Raw genomic sequence first — 20,946 nt, 5'->3', positions numbered from 1 at the left:
GATCATGACCTTAGCCGAAGCCAGATGCTTAACCAACTGAGCCACCCACGTGCCCCAAAAGTTCTTCTGGTTTAGAAATGGGGGACACAACCATGCATTTTCTGTAAGACTGGAAATCTAATCAAGCCAAGCCTTAGAATTTATTTTTGATGGGTCCACCACTTACGGAAACACTCCAAAATCCAACATAATAAAAAATTTATGTTTTGGGGACATAAAGCTTGTAATGGACTCTTAACTTTGGGATAATTTGGGGGAAACAAATGACTATTCTAGAGAAAATGTTTTGAGAAATACCTGTGGCCATTTGTTTTCCTAATTTCCAACTCTGCTTTGGCTGATAGAGACCAATGGACAAGTATAGGTTTGCCAGCCTCAGACCACGAGGCTACTCTGATTAAAGATACTTATAAATATATTTTAAAGTATCATTAGTATCTACAAAGAAAGGAAAAAAGGTCCAGGAGACAGTGGGAAACCAGCCAGTTCTTTAGCTGGCTGTTCCCTTCAATTTGCTGAAAACAAGGAAAGGAAATTGTATGAATATTCCTCAAAAGTACAAGGTAATATAAGAAGAGACTATACAAAAGTGTTAATTTTTCTTCTTTTCTCCATTCCACCTATTTCTATTACAATAAAAAATTCTTCTGGTAGAAAAACACTTGTTTTTATTACTAAGATCCATATGGCTTATTGCCTTTGGATCTGAGTCACCTTTACTTCCCCTCCTTGCTTTTCTCCTTCTTTTTTGCGGGATGGTGCTCTGGTAGGCAATGGAGAACGTTTTCAGGACTCTTTCTTGCTGAAGACGATTCCTGTGGGGAAGAACACATGAGCATCAGCGCATGCAGTAGGCCCTTGGGAACAAATTGACCCGTGTGGTTCTCAGGTGGTTCACAGTGAGACCGAGAGGAGTATGCATCCACTGGCAGCAGGGCTGGAAAGTCATGGGCTCAACATCTTTCCCCTCCCATTGCCTGTCACTGCCCGGCAGAGGGTAAAGCCCCCTCAAGGGGACAGGGAAGAGGATCTATGATCTCCGAATCATAAATGTAGTGTGCAGATGTTTTCAGGAGCTCCCACTGGGGGTTCTTTCTGAAGCACATGAACAACAGCCCCAGAGAACCCAACCAGCTCTTCACGTGGTGCCTTCGGACTTCTTGCTTCAGCCTTCACACACATTAGTCATCGTTTCTGCAAAGCCAAGTGCACCAGTCTCCAAAGGTATGGATTTTTTGTATTGGAAGAAGCACATGGACTTACAGCATTGGAAGCACACATGTGAAGTCTTTTAAATGGAACATCATTTTGTTTTGTTTTTCTTAAAATTTTTTTCTGCTCCTTTTACTAGTGAATTTAAGGCTTCTTCCCAGGGCCCAAGTGTTTTAGGTGCAGTCTAGCCATTTCTTGCTAATGCTGTGTGAATACCACGTGTGCATAAATGGCTCCTGACTTAGTACGTTTCTTCCAGTGTGTGCCTCCTGGCAGAAGCCACCCAGCCACCCCACTGCTGCTGCTCTGCTTCACATCATGAATATTCAGAGGCTGCAGTCATTGAGGACTCAGGTGGCAAAAATAGTAAGGTGATTGAAGCAAAACCTGACATGAAAGCCAGGGCTGCATTTCAGTGTCTCTGCAACTCTGATTGCTGCCCCCATCCTGCACCCCGTGGACCACATGAGAGGAGAGTCCTGGGGAACTCCTGTGAATTGGGCATCTGTTCTATACACCAACGTGCTCACGTCTTTCTGTATGATGTGTTGTAATCAGCGTGTTGTTTTTAAAAGACAACAGGCCCCTCTGTAGTCCTCTCCCACAAAATGCATTTAGGCTGATACTTCAGCATAAAGGACACACTGTTGAGGCAGGCAATGCTTGCATTGTTTTCCCTGTAATGCAGTCAGGGTCTCCACAGCAAAATTTAGTGTATTTTGCGAAATCGTATTTTATGTATTTTGTCAGCAGCAGCAGTTAAACTAAAGGAGGAACAGCTCCATTCTATTACGGGTTAAATTATGCTCTGTGCAGAACTAGTGGTGATGTATAAATTGCAGCCCTGTCTTTTTTCCGAAGGATTCTAAAATAGGTTTTCCGAATTAGTGCTGGATTTTCGCTCCTGCATGTGTGGTGACTCTGGATTTTTTCCCTTCAGAGAACCATCCTTTGCAGCATTCCCCCTTCCGAGGAATCACTTAGACACTTCCAGCTGGTGGCAGGGGATACAGCCATAATACAGCTTCCTCTGTCCCAGCTGTCTTTTTCACTACGATAAATGCATTACGATGGCTGCACTCTCGTGTAAAGGTTCAGGTAGAGGAAGGTGTAGGATGAAGTCTGGAAGCCGTCTTTTGGGTTTTTAAAAGCTTCAGCTTCAACAGCATCTCTGCATTTTGAATGTCTTCCTGCTTCTGGTCAAAGGTTTCTCTCCAGTGATTGGAATGCTACTGTGAGCCCGGCCCAAGGTGCCTGAGGATATCACCTTATACAAGGAAGCCCTGCCTGCTTGAGAAGAGCGTTTTCAATGCATTATGGCTCATGCAGCCTCACAATTGAAGAAGAACAGGGATTTAGAAATCAATGCTGAGGAGGAGACTGAGAAGAAAAGGAAACACCGCAAACGGTCCCGGGATCGGAAGAAAAAGGTAGTTGTATACGCCAGAGCATGCATCTTGCCTGGATCCTTTTTGTTTTAATCTCCTTCTGGTGTCTGTTAGAAGCATTAAGGGTAATTTTTACGTGTTGTGTAGAGTATAAATTGGGAACAGATGATAAAACCCAGTGGCCGACCATGTCCAGAGGATGGGCTAGGCAGGGGCAGATTTTGTCCTGTGTGGGGGTGATTGCAGTGCTGATGCGGAAGGTGCGCCTGCACTTGACACAGGCAGGGGCATGTTGCCATGACACAGAAAGGTGTTGCAAGGGAGTTCAAAGTAGTTTCTTCCCAGCCCCATCAAGGTTAAATGGACTTCGGTCTGAGGCAGAGGCCAGCAAGCCCGTCTTTGTACTTGTTGGAGGTCTGGCTCATGGAAAAAGAGCTTTTGTGCTAGAACTACTGTCACATGTGTGCGTTTCTCAGGCACATCTGTGACCTTAAAGACGCAGCAGAAAAGTCATTTCCTGCTTTGCTTTTTCCCTCTTTCTTTCTCTCCTTTTGCCTCTTATTTCTCTAAGGTGCTTTTAGTTAGGTTGTGCAATGGAAACAAGCTGCCAGAAATGACTTTCTTTTGTTAAATGAAGCTACAGTCACAGAGGTTTGTTTTTCTCTCTGGGTGAGAGGGATTATCCTGAATGCAGGAATTCCCATGGCAGGGCAGGGAAGCAGCCTTCACCACTGATTGCTTCTGATTAAAGCATGGGCATTGATCATCCCCGACTGATATTCTATGGCAGCGGGGAGAGAGGAGGAATATTCTAGGTCAGTGGTGTTTTATTACAGCCGGAGAGTACTTACTATTTGGTCGCTATGCCCTTAAATATGACTCCTAGGTACCCGCTGGGGAGTGAGGGCCCAAAGCACTTTTCTTCCACAGCAATTAATAAAAATTGACTAAAACTCTGTGATCTGAATATGAAAGTCAGGTCATAAAGCATTTTTATGTCTCTTTGTGAGAATTCCCAAGGGAAAGATCATCTTAATTTGCTCTGAGCATTGATGCATGTGTCTTCTAAATGACATGCAGATTTCATCCAGCACATGTACCTCTCTTCAGGGCTGATCATGAACATTTTTGGTGCCTTTGCCATTTTCTTCAGAGTTAAGATCTGTGAAAGAAGCCACTCTGCCTTTTGTTATGTGACAGACTTTGTGAGACTGAGTTTGGAGTGGTACAGTCGCTTTGCTGCAAGATGTTAAATATAGATGGTTCCTACTTCAATATTCTTGTAGATAAACTTCTTGAATAGATTTTCACAAAAGTACAAACTCAGGTTAAGACATCCTGGGCAGGCATATTTCAGAGCCTTGCATAGCAGAGTTGTGGAATTGCCATGTTGTGCTAGGTTCTGGTCTAATTGCACTGTTTTAGGATCGTCTGTGGGCAGGTCACTACAGACAGAGCGCCCCCTCTCCACACATTTTCACCCACTCCCACCATGATAAACTGGCTTCTAAGAAACATGAGGAAAGAAGGTACATATATTTGTGTAAAGATACAATCACATCACTGCTGTTAATACTCTGTATGAGGCTTGTCAGCCAAGCCAGGCTTATGCCCCGCAGTTTCCTGTAGCGATGACAGGCGCGCTGCCTTGGGGCCTGGGCCCCTGTTTGACTTGGAAGCAAAATAGGGAAGGGGTGAGGTAAAGGGAGCTTCTGGACTCACTGAGCTGAAGCAAATGCTTTGTGGACCAAAGTGCTTTGTTATGAGTACAACAGTCTGTCCAGTGTAAATCTCTTAGCAACCAGAAGGGAACATGGAGAAATATCAATATTGCTATGTCAATGTGCAAGCAGATTTAAATGTTTTGTTCTCAGGACAGTCACAGAGTTTATCCAGAAAGTGCCTCGTGGATAACACTTTCATTGCCATTGTACTAGTTAATTCATGTATAGTCCCTATCAAAGGTACATGTATTTCAGGAGATTTAGTATTCACAGTCCAGGGATTTCAAAGTACAAAGTCAAGATTAGATTGCTTTCCAGACATAATCTAGATTCTTTTTCAACTGTATAGCATATATACCACTTATTGTCTACAAAGTAAATTGTTTTGACTTGAATTTCTTTTTCCTACCTTTTCCTAAGGTCCTGAGGAAGGCTAGTAGGTATTTTGCTCCAAGTTATAGGTCCCATATCCATTGGAGGAGCTGCTTTTATGTACTTTGTGGGTTATTGTGGGGGTTCATTGCTCTTGCTTTATATGTAGAAATATCCTCTAGGATCTTTTATTTACATGAAAGTAATAGTGAGTAATTTCATAAAACCACAAAATAGAAAAGCTTCAAATAAACGTAAGGAATATCTGTTTTGTAAAATAAGGAATTTGATTAATGGTACTCTGCAGTTCAGGTTAAACAAGCCCAAGATGAACCTTTCCTGATATCTATATGACATAGCATCACACACTATGAGATATTAGTATTATAATCAAATCATATATATAATAAAATTAACATTAGATTCACATTTCATCAGTTGTTTTAAAAATCCATGATTGTGCATTTGGTCTGTTATGAATATTGGTAACCATGAATTAAGCGATCAAAAAATAGAAAACTTCTAGGAATTTATAATTACTTGAAAATTAATAATGGTGTGTTTTATTCTTGCTGCAGCAACATTAGTGTCAGGAAAAAGAAAATTAAAAAAAAAGAAGAAGAAAAAGAAAATCTTCCTATTTGCTATAAGGAAATGCTTCTATATGGACTTTAATCTTTTTATCCCAATTTTTCTGACTCGAAGCAAATACAAAACAACTTTCCCTAAGTATTTTGTTTAAAAGTGTCTTTCCACTGCATTCACCAATCTCCTTTATGCACACTTTCCCATTGCTCTTCACTGATAGATTTTCCCCTTCACTCTTCTCTTCTCCTGATGGGCTGCTAATGCTGGCAGTGACTGGGCGGAGTGCCAGAGGTAGACAGGGTGCCTTTGGGAGGGGCAATATTGGATCCATGCCCCAACAGAGAAAGTTGCAGAGAGGAACTCTTTCTATTCCCTGCACTGAGCAAGGTCCTGGCCCACGGGCGGTGGTCCATGGATGCCCCAGCTACCATGACACATGAGGGCTAGAAGCCATGAATACTCTGAGGCCCGCACTTCACTTGTTGTGTTTGGCCTCTGGTGCCACATTACCTGGATATTTTGCTTTCTCTCCATGTAAACTATAAGGTACAGTTCAATGATGAGGGCTATTAGGAGAAGTAACCTTAATTTATTCAATAATTTTTTAAATGTTCACAAGTATGCTTGTATATATTTATTATGTCCTATCAAAAAAATGTTTGAGGTGATCTAAGGATATGTATGCTAAAAAAGGAAACATTGATATGTATCACTGACACAGGCTGTACTAGGATAAAGGAATGGTTAATTTTATGATTAATATCTTTTCTAATTGCTGATGTCAGACTCACTAAATAGCTATTCAGTGGCAGAGCAGGAATGAATATTTATTGCTTCATTTTTGCACTGATGCATTCATTCAGCAAACATTTACTGAGTGACTTCTGTGGATCAGGCATTGCATTCAGCGTTGGAGGCAAAGCTACAGGAGGCAGAGTGGCAACAGTACAGGGACTCCCTGCAGGGAGAGGAGACCCCAGTCACCCTTCCTAATGCATGGAAAGGGAGCCACAGGAGCCCACCGGAAGTCTCCCAGTTCAACTCAGATGGGCTCAAAGACGGGTCTCGGGGGAAGGAATGAGTAAGATAGGCAGGCAGGAGGACAGGAATCCCATGCCCACCATGGTGGAAATAAGAGGGAACATTCAAGTGTGTGAAAAGCAAACATAAATACGGAGCAAAGGGATATGAGTGTATGCTTTGGAAAGTAGTCAGAAGTCAGATCATGAAACCTTTGTATCCTATTTCACAGGGTTGTAAATTGCCCTGCTTAAGGTGAGACGGATTTGAACCAACTTAAATGGAGGCAGTAGGAAGAGGAACTGAACAGCTTTATGGTTACAAACCATCTCTCAGGCGTCCCGTGCTGCAGACAGCAGCCAGGAGAGCCTTTCGGAAGCACAGAAGCACTGGTGGTGATTCAGGAATGAGAGATGCCGAGGGTCTGAACCAGGACAGAGACTATGACAGTGGAGAGGGGGTGTTACATGCAAGAGATATTTAGGGGAAGACTCAACAGAATTTGGCAATGGACTGGGTGTAGGATGTGAGAGGGAGAGATCGGATTCTAGGGTAACTGCCAAGTTCCTGGCTTGAAGCGGAAGATGAATAATTAAATTTCCTGGATTCATGTCTTTTCTCCCAGTGCATTTATTGACCACTTAAAATGTACCAGGTAGGGTTTTAAATTGCTTTGTAGGTAGAGGCTCATTTAATCTCTACAACTACCCTACAAAGAAAGTATTATCCCCATTTTACAAATGAGGAAACTGAGGCATGAACCCATTAAGGGATCCCATACTATTTAGTGGTAGATCTATGACTCCAGTGTGAAAAGTCTAACTCTCTAGCTTGTGCTCTTACCTACAACACAGAACAGCGTATGTAGTTGATATTTTCACAGCCACATATCAAAATGGACTTGACTCAGAGAATCTTCTAAGTGATCAGCTATGTCCTAGACATTGGGAGCCTTCAATGCAAGCTTTATATTGCTAAGTAACCCAGTATAGTATGGCAGTGTGTCTGGTTTTCTTACTCTTTGCAATAGATTTTAATGTTTTACCTGAAAAATTTACTTTTTTAACTTTTTTGAAAACAAATGGAAAATTATCAATGCCAGGACTTCAAATCCTCAAAGACACATTGCTATACTAACATAACATCTTAAGTGCTCACTGTATACCAAGTTATGTGCAGAGTGATTCCCATGGATTTTTCTACTATTTTTCTCACAAATTCTGTATGAGGCAGGTATTATTTTCATCCCCACATTTTTATAGCTGAAACGCAGATTTAAAGAGAATAAATAACTTGCCTGAGGTCCTGCAACTTCTAAGTGTTGGCTTTACACTTACACTTGGATCATAGCACTTTGAATCCATATTTAACCAGTAGGTTTATTGTCATAAAAATATAGCAGTCTCTTTTAGGATTAGAGCAATTTAAGGATTTGAGAATACATTTCAAGAGACATAAATTACTGAGTGTTATCTCTTGCTATAGAAGCTCGTTACTTCCTGACATTTACAGGCCTTCTCCATGCCTCACTTCAGATGTACCTATGGCACCCATGATGGAAGATACCAGGCAGAGGGAGGTTTTGTATGATAGTGACTGGACTTTTGAGGGTGAGGGTTGTATAGACCTGTGTCAGATAAAGGAAACACACTCTGTTTCCTGTTCTGCTGAGAACATAGACTCCAGATCTCTAGTGACCCTGGTTTCTCTCTCAGCATCCTTTATGCTCTGCACCATAAGTATAAGCTTCATGTGTTTCACCCAGGAAACTATAAGCTCCTTGAGGGCAGAGATGGTATCATAATCACCTGTTTCCAAACTGGTGCTTGTAGAGTAGGAAGTGGATGGGAGGGAGGGAGGTGGATGGCCGAGAGGCAGTACAGTGCAGTGATTAAGAGTGTGGACTATAAGTAAGATGGTCTGAGTTTAGGAACTAGCACTCTTAGCTGCTGTGACCTTGGGAAGTTATTTAGCCTGTCAGTGCCCCAGTCTTTTTACCTGCAAAATAAATATAATAGTAGTATCTGCTTTAGTCACAGGGCTGTAATGAGATTTCAATGAATGAATTAATTAATATTAGAATGGTACTTGGCACAGAACAAGAGCTGTATAGTGGTAGGTGTTGCTGTTGTTATTGATGTTCATAGTGAGCAGAAAAATGAGCAGTTTCCAAACTGAGCCTTTAGGGGTTGTGCCAGCAGGTCCACTGTCTGAAGCCAGGCAGGTAAGCCCCCTCGGAGCACAAGTGGCTGTCCATCTCTACTCTTCTTCCCTTTGGAAGAGGATGGACGGAATAAGGCTTAGCTCACTCCCAGGAAAGTTATAACCTGGGGCGATGGGTGACTCAGTCAATTAAGTATCATCTGCAGCTCAGGTCATGATCTCGTGTTTCATGAGTTTGATCCTGGTGTTGGGCTCTGTGCTGACAGCCCAGAGCCTGGATCCTGCTTTGGATTCTGTGTCTCCCTCTCTCTGCCCCTCCCCTGCTTGCTCGCTCTCGCTCTCTCTCTCTCAAAAATAAATAAATATTAAAGAAGAAATTTTTTAATAAAAAAAGAAAAGTTGTAAACCTTTGTCCTTTGATGTGCCATGGTATTTAGGAATAGGGAAATAATCACATAAAACTTGTCTGCTGATTGGTTCTCTATGCTGTTACTATCATGATAACATTTTTTATTCTCAAAGTCATGTTTGTTTTAAGAAAAACTTAACACTTTCTTGCTCTTGATCAATTACCATCATAATGAGTGCAAGATCATGTTAGGTATAATTTATACATTTATTAATGTCTGAACATGTTATTTAAAATTTTGTTGATTTTGTCACCAGCATACATACTATAATTATTGAACTGTCCCTTCATTATTCTACAGGCTCATGGTCTTTTCTGTCTCTTAATTTGCCTTTGGTAAGATGATGTAGTATTGTGTGTGTGTGTGTGTGTGTGTGTGTGTGTGTGTTTTATTGAATCTCAAAACAGAAAAATGGTTTCAGTAGGTATGCTTGAGGAAAAAGGATTTGGCAGTGCTTTGTAGTTTTTTTGTAGTTATATTATTAGAAAAAATACAGTAATCTTACTACATTTAACTGGTATCCATTCAACACGAATGTACTGGGGAGCTACATTATTCCTGTCGTGCCGGGGACTGGCATGTAAAGGATGAGAGCTTTAGGCCCATCCACCTGCTCTTTGATATTCTGCTTGTACTATTCGATGCAGGTAAAGTGAAAACCCAGAGAGAAAAATAGGTATTTTTTGTTGCTGGATTAGCACTGGCTTATGTTAACACTATGCCATCATGTTATCCACATGTCCAGATGCTTTAGCCTAAGCCTAAGTTTGTTATGTAACTATGTAACTTGCCTTAGTCACAAAAAATAAACTGGGCTTGGAATCAAGGTCTGTGTGGCTCCCCTTCTTGGGCCATCAGAACCACTATGGGATAGGTTTTGTTTGCTTGCTTGTTTTTTAAGGGAGGTTCTTACTAATAGGAGCCTCTGGTGGATTCTTATGTCAAGAGAAGAATGGTCACCACTGAAACATTAAAAATTAAATAATTTAATCATTGAATTTTTATAAATTACTTGTCTTTCACTGAAAACTCCAAATATTGTCTAAATCATAACACTTTAATTGGTGTACATTTAAATCAGTGCACATTAAAAATAACTTTTAAGAGGAATCCAGGCACTGAAACAAAGTAGGATTGTAAGCTTCTATCTGTTGATTGATGAATAGGTTAAATGTTGAAGGATGGTGTCCAAATACCATGTTGTACTGTCAGGCATGTAATTCAAATTGTAATCTAAAGAAATTCTTGTGTAGAAAGGTAACATTCAAAAACAAGGAATCAGGTATATTTTTACTCAGACCATTTCTTGTTTGTGTAAGTTAAAAGTTCATTCCAGAGCAATGGACATGGAGCCTGGATCTTTTATGTATAGTTCAGATCTGGTGCTTAGCCCCTTCATTACAGTAATGCTATCTTGGACCCAAGGTGCCATCATGAGAAAGAATGACCTACCACTGTCAAAAATAGGAGTTGCCTATATAATGTATAGATTTCAATTTAGATTTAGTTGGCTGCAATAAACTATTTCTCAGCCATAGTTTACCTTCTACTAATTAGGATCTATCATCAGTTCTGTTGAATTTATATGAAGCCTATTAGAATGGATAGAGACTAACATTCATATCTGCCAGGTTTGGCAGAACGAAAGCCAACCAGTACCATCACCATAGGAGAGGAAGGATATATGGACTGTGTGGAAATGAATAGGGACAGAGAACTTGGCTAGACAGTGTTGGAAGTAAGTCCAAGATTTTCAAATGACTGGAAGCCAGTGACACTAAAACATTTATAATCTACAGTAAGTATCCCTGAAAACTTTGTAATTTCACTATTATGAATAGCATTATTTTATCTTCATGATACGGTTTTCTAAGAGATCTATACAGTTGACAAAGGTATGAAAATATGGTAAATTGTGTTTAGTAGAGGATTAAAAACATTAATAAAGCAGGCAAGCCATGGGGGGAAGGTGTGGGGAGGAGGCTAAGTATTACAATCCATGGGCCTAGATAAGAATTTGTATCACAGCTGCCACTGATTAGCTGTGTGGCCTTGAACTAAATTTCTTTGGGTCTCAGTTTCCAGATTGGTTAGATGGGAATAAGAATTATTTACTTGCATACATATTATAAGGAGTCAAAATATTGTAGAGGCATTTTGTCAGGTTCCTGGCACAAAGGGAGAAGTTAGCTAGAGCTTCCAGCTTCCCTTCCTTGACTTATGGGCTCTCAAATGTAACAAAGTGACCATAGCCAAGACCAGAGTGGAGGAGCTTAGGAAACAAGGGAATGCTTTTAAGAGCTAGCAAGCCCTCAGAAACGTATTTGATGAATGAAATGTTACTGATAAGCTGGTATCTTCAAAAAGTCATTTGAGTCCTGCAATTTAGCTCTTTGCAAACTTTTTTTTTTTATAGCACTTGGGGAATTAAATCTGTCATTTTGAGAAATTCTTCCAAAGACTTACATGTTACATTTTCCATTAACACTATTATTAATAGTGTCTCTCAGGAGTTAAATGGTAGGTAGATAATAAAGAAAGCTTAAGAATCATATGTAAAGGTAGAAGTATCAAATAATTCTTTTAACAAATGAACTTTATTTTGCAGATTTGGGCATAAGTGTTAAAATACTTAAAGAGAGGAAGAGTATTTAGGGCTGAATGAAAGCACTCTTCACGGGATATATTTACTTATGTTTTTGTGTATATATACATATATATATGTGTGTATATATATGTGTGTGTGTGTATATATATATGTGTGTGTGTGTATATATATATATATATATATATATATATATATATAAAGTGTCTATACAGTGTGTCTATAAGGTATATGTACTTCATTATTAGTAAGTTTCCCCCCCCCCCCAGGTAATGTGGCCACCAAAGAGGTGTTAGACGATTTCAGGGTAGTTGGGGACCTAGGGAAGAGTGCATGATCTGGCCGATAGGGAGTTATCACGGTCTATACCTTGTTTCAGAACCCAGAGTGGCCTGTGGACTGTCTTCCTTACCATCACATCCACTTCTTTCTTTGTCAGACTGCCACCTTTGAAGGCCTTTATAGTTTTCAATCAAACAAAGCAAGTCACCCTGCCTGTACCAAATCAGCCCACACCAGTAACTGCCACTAAGAATTATCAGTGTAATTAAACACCCCTATTCACCCTAAAACAAAAAGAAAGATGGAACCTGAAATATGGACATCTCTCATTAGACATTTTTGTTACAGTCTCTAAGCGAGTTTTTACTTTTCACAGAAGGATAGTACAGAGAGATGCCTGCCAGCAAAAGTATATGGAAAAGAATTTACCTTTTCTTTCTTTTATTGAGCTGTAAATCATTGAAGAACTATAGCTGGCCAGGCGCTCCACTGAGTGCTTTAAGAAGATTACTGTATTCAGTTCTCATGCACGGGAGCTAGTATCCTACTTCTCTGGATTAGGGGAGGCACACTCTCCAACATTTCAGCAAGCCCAAGGTTGCATAATTACTAAGTGTAAGGCTGGAAATCCAACCCAGGTGGGTCGGATTCCCAGCCCCATGCTTACTCCACCACTTCTCACCCTTCAGTCCCTATCAGACAGACACGATCGTTTCCAAGTCACCACTGAGAGCCATTTCCCAGGAGACTGGGGTCTGGGAGATGAATCTTTCCTGAACCATGAGGATGCCATGCTAGGGTTTCCACCCCTAGAAAATTCCTAGTAAAATCCTTCTTGTGATTTATTTCTTCTTCCCAAAAGAAAAATACACAATGGGGCATGGACAGCAGGAGGGTAATAATGTGGATATAATAAATAATTTAACTTTCACGTCGCACATTTACCTGAAATGCATCCTGTCTCAACAGGACCATAATTATATTAATGGCAAAATAAGCGTGAGTAGTTTGTTCCCAGAATGTTGGTATTTGGGAACACAAATAGTGAAACCATTTTCTGTTGGTTGATTTCTTGGTTTTTGAACTGAGCATATTCCTGATGCCTTGTGTTTCATGCTTACCATTTTTATGAGAAAACTGTTAAAGAAGCTGGTTTTGAAGAACTCACAGCCTCAAAACAGACTAATTTTCAGAGCGTAAATTGGAAATTAAAAAACAATTTGTAGAATGGCAAGAAATTAGCACCAACATTAGAAAAAAAACACAACTCTTTAGCTGACGACACCAACAAATGTTAGAATTGAGTCACTGTAGGCGCTGCCAGGTTCTTTGAGAGGATAGACCTCTTAAGGCCTTATGAAGTGATGTTCTTTTTTCCTTGATGGTAAGAGCAATGAATAAAAAGCTTTAATTTTGGGAAGGGACTTGGAAAAAAATTGGTAATCTCAAAAAAATTTGATTATTTAGAATAGATGACGTTAGACTTTACTAACTAGCACACTTCACTTTGGATCAGTAGGAACTCTGCTAGCAAAGATAGGCTCCATTTACAATAAATTAATTGGCAGGTACAAAAGGCTGTTCTCTTAGTTAACACTAAGGTGAGTCTCTGAGTTACATGGCTTTCTTCTCCTTTTGCACATGAGCAGATTGAGGCTCAGACATTGACTTTAACAGTTAACAGTGACCAGGAGACAGAGGTAGAATTTGAACTCATGGCCATCAGACTAAGTTCTTTCCCTTCTTTCACTATTCTGCCTATAGGTTATTAACTGCTTATGGAAGACTTGCATTTGGAGAAAGCTTTTATTTTTATTTTTCATTATTTTCTAATTGGTTATTAAATCATTTTTGTGCCTTCTCATTACTAATGTTATTGTTCATTTGTTTTATGTGACAAATACTAGATAAGAAGTGCTTTTGAAATAATGATGCATCACTTAAACCCTATGTTTTTATCTTCAAATGTTACATTGAGTATTATTGGGGACATTAAGTATTACTGCAAAGCACAGAGCTGTTTTGAATCAGGGGGAAAAAATCATGATTGACCTTGGCACTGTGGATTTACTGTTGCTTAGGGAAGCAACATTTGTCAAAGCCATAATCCTGAACAGTCCATTTTGTTTTCTATCAGTAAATCCCCCAAATGCCCAATCTCATAATTCCCAGCCACATTCCTACTACCTGGCTGGTTAGGGGGTGAATGAGAGAGGATGTGCTGGGTGACTCTGAGGTCACCAGATCCCCACACTGTCCTTCTATAAGGACCTCCCCTTCTGTAAGGACCTGCTGTCCTGTGCACTGCAACATGATTCAATAACATAATGAGTGTATTTACTTAGCTCTGTCAACACTCAAAATACATTTGCCTACCTCAATATAAGAAGATAACCATATTGATGTTGAAAAATGCTGAGTGTAATTAATTTTTTTATTAAGGATCCCTGCTTTACTCTTCCTCCTCAGCTGGAATCATTGCCACCTAAAAATAAGTGGTTTTGTTGTGGTCATTTATTCTAACCACATTTATTACAAATAGAATTGATATATTAATACCGGTGACCCAGGCACATGAAACTCAGGCATTCATTTGTCTTCCTTAGTGTGGAATTAGCCATCCTGGTAATCCTCCCCGATTCCTGTCTGTGATTCATTTCAAAGATTTTGATTGTGGCTCATCTTAGCTGAATTAGGTGTTTGAGGGTGAGCATGAATACATTAAAATAGGTGTTTTTCCTGTTTACCGTGTTAGCGTGAGCCCCCGTCTTGGTTTTCCACAGATGCTCAGCGTGGGTAAGGCAGCCTGACTTCCTCCCATTCCACAGTGTGTGTGGATCCGGTTCCTGGGCTTTGTCCTAGCTCTTCACTAGATAGTCTTGTCTCCACTGGCTGGTTGTAACTTGATTTTACGTAACATGGTTCAGTGGATTTTCTATGGGATCAGATTAAAATAATTACATAGCCATCATTTGGCATCTGACAGGCATTATCTTTTTGTTTTCTGGTGGATTAGTGGGGTTTTGTTTGCAGTGTCAGGAAGGGAGAGTGAGCTGAGGTGCATTTGGCATTCTCGGCTCTGACCTGCTTTCCTAGAGCTGCACCGCAGCTCTAGCAGAACCTCAATTATTAATGTGAGCTGTGCTGTATCCGCACATACAGCTTAATCCAGCCTTTTTTTTAAAGTGCTGCTGAGGATCTCTGAAATAATGGGAGACTGATTTTTGGAGGCTGTGTGGAATGAGGAGTGGGACTGGGTGTGAGCTGTGGAGTCATGTAGGTTTGAGTGTGAGCCTCCTCACTGCCCTTTCTTTGCTGTGTAGTCTTCAGTTGGTTACTTAACCTCTCTGAGCCTCTTGTGCCCTCATCCCCAGTAACACCTATTCCAAAGAGATGTTATGAAGACAAAATTAAATTGAACATGAAGTGCCTGGCACAAGGCAGGGATTCAGCCAGTGCTCATCCCTCCCACCTCCCCACTCCTTTCCTCTCACTCTCATCCACTTGGAAGAAATGAGTTTATGTTATGCTAAGTGTATTTAATGAGAGTTGTGAGTTAAGCGAAGGAAGTGGATTCACTAAAGGTAATTCCAAGCAAGGTAAAAAGTATATGAAAGACATACGTATGTTTGTATGTGGAGAAAAATATATATTTATATAAAACGTAATATTGATAATTATATATACATGTACATATGTATGTTTAGATCTGGGATGTATTCCAAATGTATATTATATATGTTCTAAATAAGGCAGTTAAATCCAGAGCCAATTTTTATTAATTTCTATTGGGAAGGAATGTGGTTTCTGGAGAGCGCACCGAACGAGGCGTAGGGCACAGGGCCCCTGGGTTCTGAGCAGGTGCAGAGGCCTTCTCAGGATTGCTCTGCACCTCGGTTTATTCCGCAGCAGTTGCCTCAGTAGATCTTCTAAACTGAGTGAGAAGCCAGTCCTTTTCCCCCTGGGTAGGCTTTAATGGGTTTACCTTTGCATTTAAAGGTCTCCCTCTGGCAGCTGCTCCTTGACTCCCAGAGTCACTCAGAGGAAGCGAGTCAGCAAAAGATCAGTTTCGGTGATTCTCCTAAAAGGTCTTTCGAGGCTGTGTCTGATCTGTGTTTCCCAGGAACAATTACAGAGAAACAGACAAACCTTGGGCAGATAGGCTTTCCTGCTAAATGTTACTGTCCCATCAAAGAAGACTCTTTCAGAGCCTTTGACGGCACTTAATACCTGTTTGCCACCTTTGTTCCTGGCTTGATTACCCGTAATGTCCTGGGGCATCCCGTCAGTTCTTTTACCTTCGTCTTTCTCACCACGTGAATAATTGATGTACATTGTAGACACAGCCTTCAACACAGGGAGGCTAAGGTCACTCAGAGAAAGCATTACTGCTATCATTTTGAAATATATTTTTCCAATATTTTTCTTGCATGTATATACTTAGTTTCTTCTTCCCTCTTCTGTTTTTTCCTTCCCTTCTCTTCTCTTTCTTCCTTTCCCCCCTAAGTAATGGAGATAATGGTGGTACCTCCTGACCATTATGTTCATGTCAGTAAAAAAGTTTGTGTAAGGTTTTTAATGGATGTATGATATTCAACTTAATGGATATACCAAAATGTATCCAATTTATGTCTTATTTTTGTATGTTTAGTTCATTTCAATTTTTGTTACTGTGAAAAATGGCTCAAAGGACAACAGAGCTTCACATTTATCCACAATCTGCTCTCCTCCTGTTGGTGACTCCTTAGCACAGCATTCAAGGTCTATTATGAAGCGAGAACCACACATGTTGAAGGACTGACTACCTTTCTGTTTCCCAGAGCATACATCTCTGGCTCCCCAACCCAGGGGCGGGGACTGTTCATGCTGCCTGCTGCCTCCCTCTCCCATTCTGTTCCCACAGAAAGTCCTTTCTTTCCTCTTAACTGTTACAACGACTACTTATTTGCATCTCTTAGGAACTCTGTGTGGAGCTATAGTCCTTTGTGTATGAATATCTGTAGATGAAAACTGTCACGAATCTTGATTTTGGATCTTGGCATAGCCCCTAAGTTTGCAACTTCAGCTCTTCTTTCCTTGTCTGAGTTATGTCAAGGCTGCTGCCACAGTGGTATGGAGAGACTCCAGTGGTTCCTTCGTGCACTTACAGGGCTGCAAGTTCCATGAAGCAGACTTACCACTGATTCCGGGGGTATCTTCTTCTAGGCCCTCTTGGCTCTGTTGTGTCAAATCAATAATGACAACTCTCTGCCCAGGGCTCTGTGCCCTTTTTCCAGCCTTCATGAGTTCATCAGACACTATTTGAGGCCTGTGGCTCTCAACTGGCAAGAGGAGAGGTTCTGCTTAAAATTCTCCTGGGGTTGGTGTGACTAGCCAGCCTTCTTTGTCCCCAGCTGGGGGGTTTCCCAGGACGTGGGACTTCTGGTGATGCAACTGGGACAACCCCAAGGTATATTAGAATTGGTGGAATGCGGTGGGGCTAAGGCAAATGGTAATGCAGGGAGAGGTCTTCTGTACTGCCTGCTTCCGAGACTCTCTCAGCTTTGGTTTTTGAGGGTCTTGCCTTCCATCTGAATATGATGTCACTCCTCCTCTAGGAGTCTAAACCATTTTTTAATTTCCTGTGTCAGGGGCGCCTGGGTGGCTCAGTCAGTTACGCGGCCGGCTTCGGCTCAGGTCATGATCTCACAGTTCGTGGGTTTGAGCCCCGCATCGGGCTCTGTGCTGACAGCTCGGATTCTGTGTCTCCCTCTCTCTCTGACCCTCCCCTGCTCGCGCTGTCTCTCTCTGTCTCTCAAAAATAAATAAAAGACATAAAAAAAAATTTAATTTCCTGTGTCATCAGTGGGCATTACTTTTTCCTAAATTTTCTGTTACCTCCTGAGCATATAAGCACAGTGAATCCTTATGCATACCAAATCGTCATGTGTACGAGGGAAGAACTTAAAACCAAGCTTTGGGCAGTGACTCCTACTTTTATTATATAGGGTCTCATCTAGAACCCAGTTGGCTTTTGCTTTACTTTTTTTTAAGTTTGTTTATTTATTTATTTTTAGAGAAAGATAGCAAGTGAGGGAGGAGCAGAGAGAGAGAGAGAATAAGAGAGAGAGAGACAGGATCCCAACCAGGCTCTGTGTCATCAGCTCAGAGTCCAATGTGGATCTTGAACTCACAAACATGAAATCATAACCTGAGCCAAAGTCAAAACTAGGATGTTTAACCAACTGAGCCACCCAGATACCCAGTCTTTTGCTTTACTTTTATTTCACTGGCTCTTTAGCTCCCTGGATCATGTGCTTTACTTACTTCTTAGGTTTTTTTTTTTTTTTATATCTTTTGCTTAAATTTATTTTTACCCCACACAAATTTAGATTATACATACGGGGGGGGGGTTTGTTTCATATACTTTAAATATAATTTATTTCTTTATATTTCTGGAAAATGGCTCAAGGCAAATGGAAGAGTAAAACTATAGGCAAGGTGATAAAAAGCTGTAGCACAATCACCTTGTTTTTATTATTCCCAACTTGGACTTGCCAAAGCTGTCTCCTCCTCCACCCATGTCACCTGAACCATGGGAAGGACTCATTGACCTTCACCATGTCTCTCCCCTGGAGAGACCCCTAGCCTGTGTGCCTCCTTCCACCAGGCAGTGGGGGATTGGACACAATAAAGAACTTTACTACTTTATCACTTAGTTTCCAAATAGTCCGAGGGAATCTGCCATTGTTATATTAGAAAACATTTGATGTAGGCCACTGCAAAGCTACATAAGTAAAATGTTCTATGTGCAAAGAAAATCACCTTTTGCAGAAATTTACATGATTGAGCTAAAAGTATGACTTCCAATTGTTTTACAGGGATGTTATGTAAAAAATAGTCTATCATGCCTCCATTTTCATACCAATCACTCAAATCATATTTAACGTATCAGTAATGACATTTGTGGACTGCAGATTTAAACATATGATTCAGTGAAAAGAAGAGCTACTGTTCAAATCTGAATTCGAACCTGCAGGACTTCTGTAAAGGACAGATACATCAGTTTCGAAGGGCAGGGCTGTGTGGAAAATTCCCACAGAGTGTCTCCAGTCGTGCAGTCTTCGAGGTGGAAGGGACCTTTGAGGTCACAGAGCCAGAGCCTCTGTAGAACCTGCCTGTCCTTGAGGATGGCTCTTGGAATGGCTTGTCAGTCTCTGCTTTTGACTGTAAATGTCCTGCCTCTAAACATAGTCCACCTCCATTTCTGGACACTTCTAATTGTTAGAATATGCTCTCTTATTTTGAGACTAAATCTTGCACCCTGTCATGTCCCCCCATCTGCCAGTTATTTATACAGATGAAGACAGTGATGTGCTGGTGCTAGCATCTTCTCTCCAAGTTAAATGTTCCCTGGTTCTTCAGCCAGTCATAAGATATGGTTGCAAGGCCCCTTTATTCCCTCTTTAGCTATCATTTGCTACCCCGAATTGACAGTCTTCTGTAAGTAGATTCTCCGGTTTATACTGTACGACACAGCTCAGCCTCGGTTGTTGCCACTATTTGTAAAAGATTGTGACAAGGTCACAGTCATTTTAGGGAGAAGACGACTGAGCACCTGTGTAGTCCATTTTCATAGGAACTTTGTTTCTGTTTTGTATGTGGATTTATCTTTCCACTTTCACTTTTATCTTTGGCTCTTTGTTGGCATTGAAATATATGCATCTGACTGATCTGTGAATACATTAGGAATATTTATAAACAGTATATAAGTACAGATTTATAAGATACAAGAGTTCTGTCCCCTCCAATGCCTTATCTTCTGTATCTTCCAGTGTCCTATCTCCTATTACTTTATTCCTCAGACTCAAAAATTATTTCTAAGTAATTATTAAGTACCAAACATACATACATTTTCCTTTCCCTTTTTGTTTTCTTGGCTTCTGCACTCCTATTCTTGTGTCCGCTTTCTTCTTTAAACATAAAAATATTCACTAGAATCCCTAGAACAGATGGAAATAGTTCAATATCCGCTGGGTACAAGAGGGGAACAAATAATGTCATGTGTTAAGCTTTATCAAAGGTTGATATTTCATATTTCAGGTTAACCAATTTAATAGGTAAGCGAACGGTTGACTTCTTAGAGACTTTTATGGACTGAATCCTTAGACACTAAAGTATGTGGAACTATTTGAACAGGAAAATTAGGGGTGCCTGGGTGGCTCAGTCGGTTAAGCGTCCGGCTTCGGCTCAGGTCATGATCTCACGGTTTGTGGGTTTAAGCCCTGCGTTGGGCTCTGTGCTGACAGCTAGCCCAGAGCCGGGAGCCTGCTTCTGGTTCTGTGTCTCCCTCTCTCTCTGACCGTCCCCTGCTCATACTGTCTCTGTCTCTCAAAAATAAATAAAAAACATTTTTAAAAAAGTTATAAAAAAAAGAACAGAAAAATTAGCCAAATTAATTTGCCAATAATTTGGCTAATAATAGGGACGTAAACGTAACAAAATTCTAAAATATTTCTGTAGTGCAGTGCATATAAAACACCCATGTTGTTTTGATTCAATAACACTTCAGTTTAACAAATATTTATATGCCTAACCTACATGCAAAACAGAGATACAAAGACTAAGACATGCTCGTAATCCTTTGGGAACTGGTAGGTTAGTAAGGGAGACAGACAAGTTGAAAAGAATTAAGACAGTTCTCCAGTTGATACACAAGTGAGATAGAGGCCATGTGAAGGGACACATCTGCCAGTGCAGAGGGTAGAGAGAGGTGGATGTTGACCCTGGCCCTGAAGACTGAGAAGAGGGAGCAAACAGCATAGGGAGCAGAATTAGAAACCTTGCAGAAAGAGAAGTAGAACTGGTCTGACAGGATGGCTTAGTGTGGGTGCCAGAGAGGGGGAGGAGCCCAGCAGGAGGGAAGGTCATCAAATGGAGCATCTGAGGGTCTATTAAAGAAAGGAATGAGGAGAGATTGGCTTACCTTTGTATAAGATATCTTTCTTCCTGCTTTCCCTTATTCCTATCGACTCTTAATAACATTTTTACTTTGCAAAAATGGTACCTTAGGGTGACTTTTAACTTGGATTTTCAGTATGAAGTTCTGTACTTGGAGCACCTAAAAGAACAGAAGACCACTGAGCTGATACATGATGAGCCTGGAGATTAATTACTGAATTGCTTTGAGAAATGTGGAAGTC

At 40.7% G+C, this 20,946-nt stretch overlaps 1 protein-coding gene across 1 annotated transcript in view; it reads left to right on the top strand.

Moving 5' to 3' along the window:
• The first annotated feature begins 2,213 nt into the window (after positions 1-2,213).
• ANK3 (ankyrin 3) overlaps positions 2,214-20,946 on the top strand; it is a 329,784-nt gene continuing 311,051 nt past the window's right edge. Inside the window, exon 1 of the mRNA XM_029931727.1 lies at positions 2,214-2,642. Coding sequence (XP_029787587.1) covers positions 2,529-2,642 — 114 coding nt within the window. The 5' untranslated portion in view covers positions 2,214-2,528. The remainder of the gene's footprint in view (positions 2,643-20,946) is intronic.

The sequence above is a fragment of the Suricata suricatta genome, chromosome 2 (genome assembly GCF_006229205.1).
Source record: "Suricata suricatta isolate VVHF042 chromosome 2, meerkat_22Aug2017_6uvM2_HiC, whole genome shotgun sequence".
Classification (NCBI taxonomy): domain Eukaryota; kingdom Metazoa; phylum Chordata; class Mammalia; order Carnivora; family Herpestidae; genus Suricata; species Suricata suricatta.
The sequence above is the reverse complement of the archived record's forward strand: the minus strand, read 5'-3'. Positions and strand labels throughout refer to the sequence as shown.